Here is a 16,439-nt window from a genome sequence, read left to right on the forward strand (position 1 = left end):
AGCCAGCTTAGTACTTAACACCGTATCACTGCCTACAGCTTGGATCACTTGAAGCGTTAGAACAGATTTCGATCCAAACACAAGCACGATGAAGGCGTGTGTCCTGGCCGTGTGGGTCGATAACACTCTCCGCTGGCGTTCCGGTGTCGTACGTGCCCTCGTGGAACTGCCCAGTCGGGTGAAACGCTACACCAGAATCATGGGATCAGCGGCGCTTGGGGCAAAAGAAAAAAGGGGCGGCCACCAGTGACATCTCCCTCTTGATTTTTCGACTCCATTGAAGCTGATAAACACTGACGCACCTTCTGTCTGGCTCGTCTGACGCGGCATTGAATTGAGCGAGTAAGGTCAAACTCCACCACTAACACCACCATCGCAGGGTGTCATATAGAGGTAGGGTGTGTTTTCCACTCCACTTGGCTTTTCCCAGACGATAGGGTGCGTTCGTACTGCGTCAAATCGGGTGTGGAGGGGAAGGGTTCGTTTTTGTGCGCGCCCGACAGAAATGTGTTCTGGCGTGATGAGTTCATGTATTTTAATGCCATCATAGAGCTTTAATATTTGATACGAGCGAGCAACGGTGACACTCCGGTTGAGTGAAGCCGAGCGACAATGAGCAACTTTCATTTCCCAACGCCATTGTCGGGACCGTGGAACAACACATGCCACACATGAATGTAACTGCTGTGACAGTGGAGAGATATATTTTTCATACCTCGTTGAGGAGGAGAGTGAGTCGAGGGACTAAAATCCTACCCCATATTCAGTTCCCTCCCTTGTCTACTGAAAGCTCAGCAAAAGCTGGCTAGCTGGATCAGTGTTTAACCCCACTGTTTGAAATTTCCATTTCCGGTTGATTGTTTGTTGGAAGTTCCACTTTCTGCAACCGTTTTGTCTCGCACTTTTCCTCCCCACTGGTGGTGGTGGTATGCTTGGTTTACGGTTTCCGATTCAAGTTGGGTTGCATTTATTCAACAAATTATAACTTCATCGTTACCGGTGTGGTCCGTTGTGAGAGGGGAGGGGCAAATACCACGGCTATTTTAAGATATTTTCCCCGAAGGCATCCGTGTGCTTTCTGTTATTTCGCCTCTATCATGGATCGGTAAAGAAGTTATTCAATGCTTGGTTTACTTGGAAGAAAAGTTAACTTTGAAACGTCTTTAAAATAATGGTTTGCTTTAAATAATCGTGTAAACGGATGAAATCTTTCGGCATGATTCAAAGTTTGTGCTTTCTAAATAAATCCAAAATGTTCGTTAATGTTAGGCATCAAACTCTTGATGATTTTGGAAAAGTTAGTCAATCGAAACTGTTTTGAACACTTTAATCAAAGAATATCAATCAAGGATGTCGAAACAATATCATTCAATAGACTGAAATTTAATTATTCCACCAATTGTCAAATGATCGAAAAGCGCTTCTCTGTCGGACTCATATCGCAACATGCAAGGCAATTTAAATAACAAACGAAAATCAATTGAATCGATCATGGAATTTGAAACATTACTGTTATGATGCCAATTAACCTATTGCACCTCCCCCCTTTTGGGGTCAAATCACAGCGAAGAGAAAGGCTTGGATTTACTTGTATAATTGATTTAAAACAAAAATCATCCACATTACTCCACACCACCACCACTACTTCACTAACCCAACATCTAAAACAAGTGTTGACTGTGCATTTGGATCGCAAACAATTGCATGTTATTCAGCAGATAGATGAATCTTTTTTTTCCCCTCCTCTGTACAACGCAAACACTACATCCCCGATGTCGCTAACCAATTTTAGCGCTCATTACCATCGGGGCAAATAAATCGCTTGCAAACGTGCTTGGCGACATTCCGTGGCGGATTGAAAACTCGTTACTTGTAGCATTAAATCAACTATGTGTTGGTTATCGGCCACCGCCAGCACCGATGGGTCGGCCACCGTTCTGGTTTGTTTTGTTCAATCAACAACATGCGGAACACATATTTTGGGGAATAAAAACCACTAATTTCAAGTACCGGTGTCAGTTGCCCGATATGGATGGGCGATACGGAGTAACGGATGGTGGATTGGTGCCTTTTGCTGTGCTTATTTGAACAACCGCTAGACGAATAGATTTAGGTTTTGGTGGGGCCAATCGAATCATTCGTGGAATTTATACATCAGCATTGTTTGTTTCGGCTGCAAATATTCACAGAAAGGACCATGTTACGGTATCGGTTTCCGTACAATTCAAACATGCCTTCAGTTTGTACTGTTAGTTTTCAAAAACATAACCAAATACCTCTCATTTTCTGGGCCTTAACGAATACATGGAAAAATGCCGCATAAATTGAGCATTTACATTTTCATTTCATTTTCAATGAGAAGACGTCCGCACTATTATAGTTACTCTAAATAGGCAATTTTTCATTTAAGGCATGCCAGTGATAATATTGTTCGCCCATCCCTTACACTCATTTATTTTTACGATCATTAAATTTTAAAAGTGAATTAATGTAACAGATTCCTTTATTGCGTTTTTTAATTTAAGAAGTAAAATTAAATAGAACAATAATAATCGCAGGAGTAATATTCTGGGTATGTTTTGGTTTGTTTTAATTAAAACTTCTCCTTTATGGGTTTTAAAAATTTTCTTAAGAAAGTAACTGATTTGCAATATGAAAATAATACCTCATCGGTCACTAACGTGTGTGAATTTATTTCTTCTACCCGTTAACCCTACGTCAACGGTGAGAGACCTTAAGCCCCAAATGAAATGAGCGCAAGGAAATCACATCCGTTCACCGGAGACGGAAGGACATGGGCTGGAACAAAGCGTACACCAGCACGCACGGCACGCAACCGCACTGGAAAATCCATACGAATACACACACACGCACACATCACACTTATATACAAATGAACAACTTCTGATAACACATCCCACGCCATTGTGCACTCCTTTCCGTGAAGGAATGATTGGCACGAACGATTTTCCCGCCTAACAATGGTAATGGGGAAAAGAGCATAATTTAGTTTTCCCCCCTCCCTTCGCTGTCACATTTCCCACACGTGTGCACACGCCCGGTTGCACGCAGAGGTGTATGGCTTTGGGGTGTTCGTTTGGAATGATTCGGTTTCTTCATGGACCACCGGAAGCGTTTCCCGCGACGCCTTGCTCGATGTAGGGGTCCTTTGGAAAATATCGAAAGATTAAAATTCACTACGATTTGCCTTCCCCCGCCTCCGGGTGAGTTATTCATTTTCCGGCATCGGCCCTCAGCGTGGCACACACGATCGATCCATCGTGATCGGCGCGACACGTCTGTCAAAAGGTGCGGCCGCATTCGCCAAGCGAAATGATGCATTGATCCGCACACACGCGGTCTGAGGCGAATGAAGTGACGTCAAAAATCATATCACCGCGTCCGGATGGGTGACAGAACAAAAGAAAAAACGGGGGGAAAAACGCCGGGACCGTGCAAGCCAATTTCTTTTCCCCCATGTCGCGACATCCTTTTTTTCGCTTTTCGCGCCTTGCGAAGCGGTTCTTATTGGCATTTTTATCCGATGTGTGCGGCGCGGCGTGTATGCATGCATGTTCCATTTTATTCTTTTCCGCCACGGTTGCCTTCAACGCCACCGGAAACCCATCACCTGTCATTGTCACGTCCCGCCCGAGAATATACACACAAACACACACACACGCATACACATCGGCCATATGAATGGCGTATCGCGATGGCATGTTACCGCGGCTGACGTAGACGTGAAGTTTATCAATTGAGAAATTTGTCGGTGATTTGTATTAATCAGAAATGTGACGCCATGCACGCCCGGCATTATTTCCATTAGTAGTACAAATCATACACACACACACACACACACACACACATAAAAATACGAAGGAAAACGATGTCGGAGAAAAAAAGGGAACTGTCAACGACGGCGGTCGCTTCGGAAAACGCGGAAAATGAAAGTAAAATCTTTCCAAACCGCTCCACCGCTGTACCCCTGTGTTCCGTGCCGTAAGTCGCCCCGGCGGGATGTTGAAAAATGATGATGGTTCATGATTTTAGGCACGGTGAGGCCCGACGGTTTTTGCCCGTTCCATACTTCACTTCTCCGTTGGCAGCAACGAACCGACCGGATGTCACGTGGATGGAGTCGGTATCGACGGTCCTTGCGTGTGTGTGTATATGGCCCCGTTGCACGCATGCTGGTTTCCCGTCTTAAGGAACACACGCGTGCCCGCAAGTGGCGCAGTTTGTGGCGGAAGGGTGCTTGATTGATGGATCGAAAAATGTTTTTTTCGTGGCGTTGTTTCGACGTCCCGGCGAAAAACCACACACGCCGTGGAAAGCCGTGGAAAACGCAACGATAGGAAGGTATTATTCACCGACTGTAAAACAATCTTCCCGACCCCTGCACCGAGGCCTCATACTGTGGTTTTTGCGGGTTTTTTCCACCAACACCCGTGGGAAAAGGGGCACGGAATGAAGTTAACGGAATGAAAAGATTATGTGCAAAGCTTGCGGGAGAAGAAAATGAATACAACAGGCGCACGGTGACACGGTGGCACATGCGACGGAATAAAAACACAACACGGTAGGAAAAATCAATTTCCAAAATTCAATTACGTTCGCTTAACATACACGACCGAGCCTGTGTACGTGTGGACCGGTTAAGGCATATTAGGAAATTACTTCACTGTCATTATGTAATTAGAGCTTAGAGCGCGTATGTCAACGGCGTGAGTGTGCGCGACAATGTCATCAGAGCCCAAAAAGTAGGGAAACTGAACCCCATTTCCTACGGCAACAAGTGTGCCTTTCGGCTTAACCGTCGAGAAATAGTCTTTGGCAACAATTTGCGGTAGCCAGCTAACACCTCATCAATCTTGATAAAATGTTTATTGACGCACGGTTTGGCGTGGAACGGTTTTTCGCGGAACGCCGTGGCGTTGATTAATCTTCCAGAACGTGCACGCGTTGTCTCTTCTAATAAAGCGAAGCGAAGGCAAACAGATTGAAAGTAAACCCGTGTGTTTGCCAGTTATAAATAATTTACTTAGTTTAATGTACCATTTTAAAATGGATGGAATGAATTTAACACAAAATTAACCTTCACGTTTCAATCCGCAGGATGTGTAGTCCGTTTGGTGAATTTTAAAACTCCTAAAAGGAATAAGAAAAGCTGACAGGAGATTAATGGAACATATGAAAAAGTATGAAACACAGATCCTTTCCTTAAGAAGTCCTTTACGACACAATATATTATTCTGGTTCAAAACACTCTTGGGAAAAATACTTCAAAGATCCATTAAGAATGGTAAAAGAAGATCTGTAAGGTTCTTCTAGAGTCATTTTTTTTTCCTTTTTTCGGAAGTTATTTTAGCGACAACTTTACAGTCCTTGTCAACAAACTTTGTTGCAAAAAATAGGGCACCGTATCCATGCCCATTTCCATGGCAACGCATACGTTCGGCAACATTTCATTAATACAATCACATGCATAAATATCAGCCATGTTTGGCCGAGTATCTAATGATCAGTTCAGTTAAAAACATCTTACGATAAAACAAGGAAAAATGTGACCAATTTGATAGCAACAATTTAAAACAAAAACTAACCCTTTTGTTGACGAGAGTGAATAGCAATTTGTTGCGCAAAGAAGGATTCCATACTCTACTCTGTTTAACTTTAGCCGAACATTGCAACGGATCTGCAATGTGTACTGGGGAGTTATGTGAAATTAATTAACATCATAGCCACGGCCAGGCTAGGAGGCTGCGGTTGGCATTATTATAATCGGGCACTGTGATAATAATTGTGTGATCATTATGAATATCAATCAACAGCGTCCTCGCGTACGGTTGCGAAACCGTCAGGTTCAGAAGTTCCCCCCAAATGGGTGCGCGTACGTGGGTGTACATGTGTGTGTGTGTGTTTATGAAATTGGGCGGAACGGGGCCACAGCTCACCGAAGCCCACCGTCAACGGAGCCACGGTCAGTTTGTATGTTTTCGTAATTGGACTGAAAATTGCATAATTATGTTGTTCGCCCTGATCGACACACACACACGCTCGCGCCCCTCGCACACGGCTCGTCAATGAACACCGGGGTCGGAACATTGCCTCCGGCATCATTATTATCTGATTGACGGGCACAAAACGTGTCGTTTTATCAAATCGCTTTCAGCGGTCTTTCGTCGTGCACCGATGTGCAAACTGCAGTGTGAGCAGTTTCACTTCAATAATATCATTTGCTGCAGTGAACAGATAGGTGAAATGTGTGTTTTTAACTGGTTTTTCCCTGCCCCGCCATGTGTCAATACCGGCGCGCGAAACACTGCTCTGCAGTTTAATGGAGGCGCCCGGTCGTTCACCGGGAGGGTCGAAGATTTTTAATTAAAACTGCGATTCACTGATTTAAATTACCCCGTTTCGAAAGGACAAATAAAACCGTTCCCAAATCTGCAAACATTACAGTAGTGATCTGTCACTCTAAATGATAAAATTCCCTCTCAAAGCAAACATGTCGCACCGTACGGGTTTTCCGCATTTCGTTATTCTATCATGCTCCGGCCAGCTTGTCCCCGGTTGCGGGTGAGTGCAAAATATGGTGCCCAAAAACTTATTTCGCTAGTCTAAAGCTTCTACGATTCGTGATGGAATGCCGGTTGGGTGTGGATGGGTTTGATTTCTTTTTTCTTTTTCCGTTTTTTTTTCGTTAATATCTTACTCGGTATGCATGCAAACATGTGTGGTATACGACCTCAATCAATAAACGAATTCACACGTGTTGTTTTTCCATTCGTTTTCATCTTCTTCAGACATTGCTTGCTTGTTCTGATTCTGGCGAGCGTTAAACGCTTCTTTGACCATTTCCTCACATTTTCTTTAGCTTGTTTTCTGTTCCTTAACGCCACGTTAATAACCTTTTCCTTATCTCTTGTGTTGCATTACTTTGGCTTTAGGTTTTCCCTTTTTGACGCACATCATTGGACCGTGGTTCTTACAAAAAAAAAAAAACAGGCTTTCTCCTTGACTACCATAAATGTACACTTTTCCTACTATTTACAGCCGGATCCACAGCATGGGACAGTTAAAAACGCTCACTGGTAAAGGTCGGGTTATGTTCTCGTGTCTAGAACAATGTAACGCACCGATGCGTAAACAGTGCCCCTTACCTTCGCGTTGGCACGATCGTCGATGCCCAGCGTGGCTCAGCATGGAAACACGGGGATGCGATGGGAATTACAGTGTGAAGGTCGGTGCCTTGTGCAGCACTATTAGCAGGATGTTGAGGCAGATTAGCATGAATCGAAAGCGTAGCTTTAACGCTAAACTACTCAGGGCGCTCGCGTGACACAAGAGATCCTCGGGGAAGATCTCCAGGAATGGTAATCGCTTGCCAGTCACCGGATCCGTGCAAGTGCTTTTCTTGGCGCGCTGGAATGGTAGCAAATGTTACAGAAAATTTAGTTACTCGAATGTTAAAATGACGGGAGGTAAAAGATAAAACAAATTGTGAAATAATTAATATCATCATAAAATAAATTATCACAAAATAAAGATACAAATGGGAAGATTTCTATGAAAATGGCTTAATAAATTAGTACCGTTTTGTAAACTCCCCACATCAATCCACTCTTCATCATGGCGTACGAGTTTAGATATTCCCTAAGCTTTCCGTCCAGACAACACTTCAACCCAAGGTAAATTGGGTGTCTTTTAACACAAATAGCCGGTATAAAAGTGAATTTTTGTCAAAAACTTTGGCAAGAAGTCACCAAAGAGTCAAACATTAGCGTTTTCCCCCATTTCCTCGGGTGAGTCACCGGAGTGTCTTTCCCTTGGCTTTACCCATGCAGCTAGCGAGCACTTTTCCTCTTGCTACGGTAAAGGCAGAGGGATGGAGTGGCGTAGTGTGCTAATGTGCTCCCCCATTTGGTAAACTTTTCAGCATGGCTCTCGAAATTCTGGCCCAACAGCAAAGCAAACAAACACCGAGCGTACAAACACGGCCCGAAGAAAGGTACACCTTTTCCCGGCGGCACTGTCGTCATTCGGTGTGTGTGTGCTTGGAAAACTTTCACATTTTTCCCCTCCGACCAGCCAGCCCGAAGGGAACTTCACCACAGGGTGGCCCTGCGTGGCCCCCAATGTGTCCGGTATCCCAGCGGATGACGGAAGAGTCGAGATGCATCGCTCGGTCGGCGTATGGTATGGGCGTAAACTTTTCCATCGCATTGTCGGTGGCCAAGTTGGGCTACGATACTTTTGGGGCCAATCTCACTCGACCCCCGGCGAAAACGGAACGAGCAGATGAAACCCCGAGTGTGTGTGTGTGTGTGTCCCAAAGTCCAACCTGAGAAACATGCTCCTTGAAGGTGACCAAAGATGTGACTAATTTTCCACCACTTCCACCGAAACCCGACCGGTTTTTGGGGTGCAAGAGCCTGGCAAGAGGTTGCCTAGGGAAAACTCACCGTGCTGATGTTTGTTTCGATGTCAAAGTATCGTCAAGTTTTACCGGTGTTTCTACCTTTGCATCGTTTCAGTGTGTGGAAACGCAATGAGAGTCTCTCGTGGCTAACGGGAGAGCGAACTCCAGGCTGGCAGACTAGACAAAGTTCATCCGGATAAGTTTCTTTTTTATGTCCCAGCACTCCCACCCGGGGTCGAGGTTTGAGCATTGATTTGATTTTTACAGAAGTGCTTTACATATTGACTGTTGGGAAATCCTGGAAAGTTTTCCCGGAACGGAGCCGCTGGCCGGGAAGGGTTGAGAAGTTACTCGAACCTTTATCCCTCGCCTCGGAGCCAAATCGGAGCCAAAGTGTAACGGAGGAGCGATAGATAAATTATTAAATTATGATGCTCCACTCCATGCGCAGGCGGAGGACGTGCTTGGTTATTTGCAAAACTTTAGATATTGCGAACATCAAAGAGCTTTTAACGAACTTCCAGTGAAATGGAAATTGTTTTCAATATGGCTATTGCGAGTCGAGTGTGAGAGTTTCGATGTGTTTTCAGTATTGATCGATGAAACCAATCAGTTGACACGAAATAAGCGTGAATTTTCTGTTCAGTGTTCAGCGTGGGTGAACACAAAACGCTCCTATATACTTGCATTTTGAGAAAAATCTCGTCTTAATCAACAATCTTTTCCAAAAACACACCCTCGCCTGTTTGTGACATACTCCTCAATTCACGAGAAATAAACTGGAAACTTATTGATACGTTGATCACGTCGAAACAGACCAACAAAAAGCAAGCTCTATCAAAGGCAAAGTGCTATTTAATGTCTTTCATAATTATGCTGCACAACATCGAGCACTTTGCTGAACTAATTCCCCTTCAATTCTGAGAGCGTTAGGTATCGTCTTCATTAACAAACTACTTCCTAGCCCGACTGCAACCGGGGAAACCGACACAACCACAATCTCATCAACGCCAGCGGAAGGATAAACTTTGCAACAACATGAACCAGCGTAAGAAAAGAAAGTTCCCCACCCGGTTTCGCCGTCCGATCGGAGTAAAGAAAAGCGAGCATAATGCCAAGCGAGAAGCATAAATTATAAATGTCGTTTCGTATTAATCAACGCCAGAATAAAGGCGTGCTTATGTTGCGTCCTGCAGCGGCTCTTTGAGGGGATAATCATAACAGCAACAGCGACGGCGAAAAAAGTGTTGCTTGGCGCCAGATTAGCTTTACATTTGTCGAGAGCCCGCCAAGCGCCCGTTCGCAAACTTCGCCCGAGCGAAGGCGCAACAAAGTACGGTACTCGAGCCGTTCTGTTGGTGAAATAAATATTAGTCTTGGGTGTTCCGCCCTGCCCAACACCATGATGAAGGGGGAAGTAGAAGGAAAAAATATGAAACAGACCATCATATCGACGCTTTGTTGGGAATCGTAGTCGCTGCAGCTGATTGAAGAAAGCTAGCGGCGAAGCAATTAATCATGTCTCGTTGTCGCTTCCACAAACAGTTTTATCGCGTTGTGTTTCTTTTATCGGCAGACTTTTGTTTTCGGACAACTTTTTCCTGAAGATGTTCGATTTTGTACACGAACGCTTCCGGTTCCGGGGAAATTAAAAACACTGATAATCGCGGTCTTGTAGGGAGTATTAGCAACTGTCCGTAATGGACTCATCCATCGTCTGGAGTTAATGAAAAATGTGCACTTCACCGAATTTTCCTTCAATTTATCGTTGTTTTTGGTAGATTTTTGCTTGAGAGAAATATAAAATATCTTCAACAAGAGTAAAACAACGAGACCAACATTGAAAGGATAATTTGATAACAGAAACCAGATGTTTCATAATTTGCTCATAAAGTATTGATGATATAACACAAAAATGTGCTTAATCAACAAGTAAATTAATGAGCGCTCAATTCAATTAAAGTTCATTAATGTGCATTCCTCTTCTCGATCATTCAATGAAACTCATTAACGTCAGCGCATGGTTGAGATTTTATTTTACATTCTCATTAACCTTTCACCTATTCGAATATGAAGGTGCTCCCACAGAGAGAGGATATTGTGGTGATTAAATATGTAAGTGAAAAACATAAATACTTTTCAAGAACATTGCACAAATAATTAATAATTGATAAAATGTTACCAAACACGTTTTTTTTATATCACTCGAAAAATAAAACGAATACCAAAATCAAGCAAGAGAATCAAATTGTAACGGTGTTGAATAATTTAAATTATGCTTGAACCTTTTACTTACCCGGATCATCTGCTTCATCTCGTCCTTGGGTATCAGATTGACCTGCGCCGTCTCCCGAAGCCACCGCCTCAACCAGTGACCGAGCCACACCAACCCGCACTCACACTGTAGCGGATTGTTGGACACATCCAGCCCTCCGATAACGCTCCTCGTCCCAACCGCATCCCACGAGCTGGCGTTGGGGTAGAAGCTGTCTGGCGCCAGGGCGGCTAGCATATTGTCCGATAGGTCGATGCTAAGCCGCGGGATGTACTTCAGCGCGTAGAAAACACCCGGTGGCAGGTCGTTCACCATGGTGTTGTGTATTCGTAGCTTCAGGTCGTGATTGCGTGCCAAGCCCTCGAACGCATTGCTCGAGATTGACACCAACCGGCGGCCGGTTATCTCCACCACATTGAGCTTCGTGTTTGAGTGCATGCGCGCTGTAAACATGCCATCGCCCAGGTGCTCGTCGTAGATGGTGACGTACAGCTCCTGGAGGCCACGCAGCTTGGACACCAGCTCGCTGAAGTTATGTTGCGCACTGATGCGTAATTTTTTAAGATTGTGCAGCTTGATGAAAACGTCCGGATTGACGATCTTGATGTCTTCGATGAACAGTTCCTCCAGTCGCCGGGAGAGCGTGAAATCGTGGAATGAGATCTTGCGGATGGGATTCCGAGAGACATCCAGCACTCGCAACGCTGGTGGCAGGTTTCGCAGCAGGTTCGAGAGGTTAGTAATTTTGTTCTCCTCGATATGCAGCTCCCGGAGGTAGTACAATTCCTCCTGGGAGTCGATCTCTTGCAGGTTGTTAGCGGCGACGTCGAGCGAAGCCAGCTGGGGCAGTGCCAGGGACGGAAGGCGATAGATGCCGGTCGATCGGAGAGCCAGCACTCTTAGCCGCGGAACGTTGATAAACAGCTCGCGGAAGTTTACCGGCATGGCCAGCTGATTGTAGCTCAAATCAAGCACGGTTAGATTGTTTAGGTTCGCGAATGCGTACTCCGGGATCTGCTTAATCAAATTTCCGGCTAGATTCAGCTCCAGTAGGAACTGCGTACTGGTGAACATGTACGACTCCAGCAGCTCCAGAATGTTGTTATCGAACTGGATCGAGCGCAGCGTGAAACCGATATCGGCGAACGCGGTGGCTGGCCAGATCGCAAACTGATTGTTCGACAGGTCCAGGTACTCGATGCGCGTGTTCAGGAATGTGTCCCGAGGAATGGCCCGCAGCCGGTTGTTGTTCAGCTTGAGCAGGCGTAATTTCTTCAGTGGAGAAAACTGTTCAACCTGCAAGCCTTCGATCCGGTTGTAGCTGAGGTCAAACTCCTGTAGATTCGCCAGTCCGGCGAAGCTTCGTCTCCGCAGCGAACTAATGTTGTTGTGTGCCAGATTCAGTATCTCCAGTATCTGCAGATCACCGAACGCGTGATGCCCGAGGCTGGAGAAGTTGTTGTAGTTAAGGTAGAGAATGCGCAACGAGAATGCAAGCGCCCGAAAGACGGTCGTATCCTGCAACTGATTATGGCTGGCGTCGAGCGAATATACATACAGCAGAGAATTAACGTCCCCGTCTAGCGATTCGATGGCGTTGTTGCTGATATTGAGCCGCATCGGGGTCGTGGCGTTCGATACCTGACGGAACACTTTCAGCGAAAGCGTTTCCAACTCGTTGTGCATCAAATCCACACTCAGCAGACCGGGCAGAAAACTGAACGCTCCCTCACTCACATTCTGCAGCGCATTGTGCGACAGATCCAAGTAGGTGAGATATGGCAGGTCGTGGAATGCGTTCTTCTGGATAGCTTTGATTTTGTTCGACGACAGATTGATGATTTGTATCAACTCCAGACTATCGAACGTCCCGCTTGGGAGTTCCTGCAGTTGATTGAAAGAAAGGTCTATTTCCACCAGGTTCCGGTGTACATCCGAGCGGAAAAGCGATCGCGGAATCGCTACGATGCGGTTGAAGGCCAGATTGACGTACGTTAGCTGTCCGAGCGTGGATAAAGCTCCGTCGGGTAGCGTTTTGAGGTTGTTGTTATCCAATCCAAGCCACATCAGTTCCGTGAGGACGGCGAGTGCATCACCTGGATATTCCTCGCGGTAAATACCGAACGACAGCTCGAGGATCTTCAGTGTGCTAGACACGTTATCGAACGCATTCGGATGGACGTAGTGAATGTCGTTGAAGCTGAGACTGATCTCCTTGATTGTGTCCAGCCCATTGAACGCACCGTAGTTAAGACTGGTAAGTTTATTATTCCTCAGCAGCAGCGTCTGCAGATTCGAACCCCATCCGGCAAACGCGTTCTCCTCGATGTCAGAGATTTTGTTATACCCCATATTGAGATAGGAAAGCTCGGTGCAGTTGGCCAACCCGTCGACGGGAATGGCGGTAAAGTTGTTACCGCTCAGCGACAACACCTTCAGTGTTACGGGCAGCAGGTTTTGCGATTGTTCCGGGATGGAAGCCAGCTCGTTCGACGTGAGGTACAGGTAGCGCAGCCGGCTGAGGGTTCCGATGGCACTCGGAACGGCCGTCAACCGGTTGCGCTCCAGATCGAGATACTCGAGGCTGCTGTCGAGGGTGGCGAAAGCTTCCTCGTCGATGTTTTCGATGAAATTGAACGCCAGCACCATGTGCACGATGTTCAGACCCTGGAAGCAATCGGCCGGTAGCTGGCGGATGAAGTTCTTATCGAAGTTAATAGCCTTTATCCTTACGCTGCCATTAAACAGTTGGGCTGGCAATTCCTCGATAAGGTTCAGACTGAGGTCTAGTTTTTCCAACCGTATCCGAACCGTACCGGATGGTTCCGGACCTCCACCCAACTTCGTGATCAGATTGTCCTTTAACGATAGGACGCGCAGATCGTGCAGGTGCTCCAAGAACGCGGTCGGAAACTGCGTTAGGATGTTCTTCGATAGATCTATCGTTACCAGCGACTTGGGGAACGTGTTTGGGCTGATGTGAGCGATCCGGTTGGAACTAATATCAAGCCAGACAAGCTTTTTTAACTTTGCAAACGGTTTGCTACCCAGTTGCTGCTGTTGACCGGCGTTTCCGCTCGCCAGCTGCAGCCCGGTTGTGGTGGGATACTGCGAAAATTGCTTGGCATTGATTATCGATGCCTGCGAGTTCGGTGTCGTATGATTCAGACGCTTCTCGTCGTGCGTGTAGAAGGTTACCTCCGATATAGAGTTGCCGGAAATATGCAGACTGCGGAGCGAGTCCGCCAACCCGCCCCAGTTGCCATCAAGGTGGTGGATGTTATTCCTACGAATAAAAACAAAATGATTCATGTTAATGTAAATGAATCCAGTTTAAATGAATGCTGTAAGAGGAATAAATGACAACAAAAACACTCGTATGTTTGAGTATTTTAAAAAAGATTCAAAAGACATGTGTTTGTTGGATTGAAACAGTTTGTTTGCATATTGACTTTTTCATCAAATTCTAGCAATCAAAGTTTTACTTTTAATGTAAATCTATATATAATCAATGTTTTTATCTACAATGGTTTTTGATCAGCTTCAACATATCTCTTGAAGTGTCGTCATTTTTAGTTTTCAAATGGTTTCGTGGATTTCAAAGATCAGCTCATTTGAAGGAAACCAATTTGCGACGGCGCAAGATTAACCAGTTAGCCTTCCGGCAACTGCAGTCACCAGTGCGAACGCAAATATTTTCCATTTTCCCACCCACAGAACCGTTGCAGATTTGTGAGTTGATTTGCAAGTCTCATCGAAAACCGGCCGTGAGATCCTTGGCAGCAGAATTCGACCGCGTTCGGACTAAAGCGGTTATTTTTTCCACTCCCTGATGAAGTCCGGCTTACTTACCTCTGAGCCACTAATCGGCTTAGGGTGTGGACGTTTTTCAGCGAATCCAGCGGCAGCCCCTGTAACTGATTGTCCGACAGATCCAGTGACACGAGCGAGTGCTGCATGAAGCTGTGGAATGATGGTAGAGAAAGTGAGAGGGATGTTAGGAGTTGCAAAAAAAAAGGTAGATTGTTGGTTCAGAGCTGGAGATTGGATGCATTGGAAGATATAAAAACGCGGGGATACAATCCCCCGAAGGATCGAAAAGTAAAACGAAGAAAAAGCGGACCCCATCCTAAAAGCCCGCCGACAAACGCCATGAAAATAAACTCATCGGTGGATATTTGCATTTCGTCCTTCGGGCTACAATCGATCGGAACAGATGCGAGTGGCCGTTGTCAGCGTTCAATCTTGAGCCCGGAGTGGACGAACAACCGACCTGATGTGCCGGCGAGTCAACACCGGCGTCCGGTTTTTGGTTTTGCAGATGGGAGAGATAAAAATTGCTAAATTGGAAATTGTTTTTCCTGCCGGACGGAATCAAATTTTCCCAATTCATTTATTTGAATGTATGTATCGGCCCGAATGCTGGCCGATGGGCCGATTTACTCGTCCCGACGTCAAATATGTTCTCCGGACAGCTTAACTGCTGTCGGTTTCCCTGTGTTTTCTTCCATCCCTATTGTCATCAAAATCTCCAGCTTGACCAGTAACCGCCCGCTCGGGTTGTTGTACCGGAATGTTGTCGATTCCGATGAGCACGTCGATGCTTTGGGCTTGATAAGAAGACGAAGCTAATTCAATCGTTAGCTCCGACGGGATGAGACGCATCGCCGACGGAACGTGCACGATGACAAGACGGAAAGTACAATCCCATCCTAGATCAGTTTCCTCCCGGCATAGGTCTCGGGCCGCCCGAGGTGATGGGATGCTTTGTAGAGCGAACAGCGAACACTATTCAGCTCCGATTGAAACGGGAAGAAGGATTCGCCCGGAACTCGAACGAACACAGAACGAATGTCAGTCGAAAGAGACGAGTCAAGACCAGGGGATTTACTGCTTTATTTGTCCGTCTGTCGTTGTTTCGTTCCGGTAAAGCAGTTAAGCATTTCCGGAGCCTGTAAAATCAGTCGTCAGCGTTGAAGCCCTGTGGCTTTCTGAGGCAATGTGGAACATTTCTTTAAGCACCATGCACACTGAATCAAGATTTCTCTTATTTTCCAGTCAATCATGAGTCAATCAGTTATACACAACCAATCTGTGAGTTTGATAATATGCTGCAAAAACTGCACTGAAAAATTACTTACAGTTACAACATAAGTTCAAATTAGACTTTTGTCTGACAATTTTTAGATTGTGCGTCTTCTTATTTCTCTTTACATTATGCTAAAAGAAACAAAGAGGCAAATTTTCAATCAATTTCCACCCAATAAATCTTTCACCCACTCGGGTTGACCTAGGATTCATCTCTTACACAAAAATTATTTATTTTAATCCATCGATTGAATTCCATGTCCTTTCTCAAAGGAAATAGTTTCATTGGAATGCTTCTAAACATTAAGTGGTTACTGATTCATGACAAATAACTACCGAATATAACTGGTCTAAACCTGGTTTCATAGAGTTTCAAGGCAACTATACTTTAAACAAACGAACATGACACATTTTTCATTATCATCTAGAGTGAAAAGGGCAGTGAATGGAACGCATTTTGTGTTGTTGCGATGATGCAAAAAATAAAAAATGACAAACATAAATCTTGCCAAGAAAACACAATCAAGAACGTTCGTCTAGTCAAACACTCAGCCGAAAACGACTGTTCGTGATAACGTTCAGCATTACACATACATTGTATCAGCGCAAGCGCTGGACTCAGTTGCTGGCACAGCTTAATGTTAGTTCTAC

General features: G+C 45.3%; 1 protein-coding gene across 1 annotated transcript in view; it reads right to left on the reverse strand.

Annotated features, from left to right (window-relative positions):
- Window positions 1-7,233: 7,233 nt before the first annotated feature.
- Window positions 7,234-16,439, reverse strand: part of LOC131287569 (protein artichoke) — a 54,395-nt gene continuing 45,189 nt past the window's right edge. Inside the window, exons 3-5 of the mRNA XM_058316633.1 lie at window positions 14,553-14,663; window positions 10,722-13,986; window positions 7,234-7,428 (exon numbers count right to left, since the gene is read on the reverse strand). Coding sequence (XP_058172616.1) covers window positions 7,234-7,428; window positions 10,722-13,986; window positions 14,553-14,663 — 3,571 coding nt within the window. The remainder of the gene's footprint in view (window positions 7,429-10,721; window positions 13,987-14,552; window positions 14,664-16,439) is intronic.

Source organism: Anopheles ziemanni, chromosome 2 (genome assembly GCF_943734765.1).
Source record: "Anopheles ziemanni chromosome 2, idAnoZiCoDA_A2_x.2, whole genome shotgun sequence".
Taxonomy (NCBI): domain Eukaryota; kingdom Metazoa; phylum Arthropoda; class Insecta; order Diptera; family Culicidae; genus Anopheles; species Anopheles ziemanni.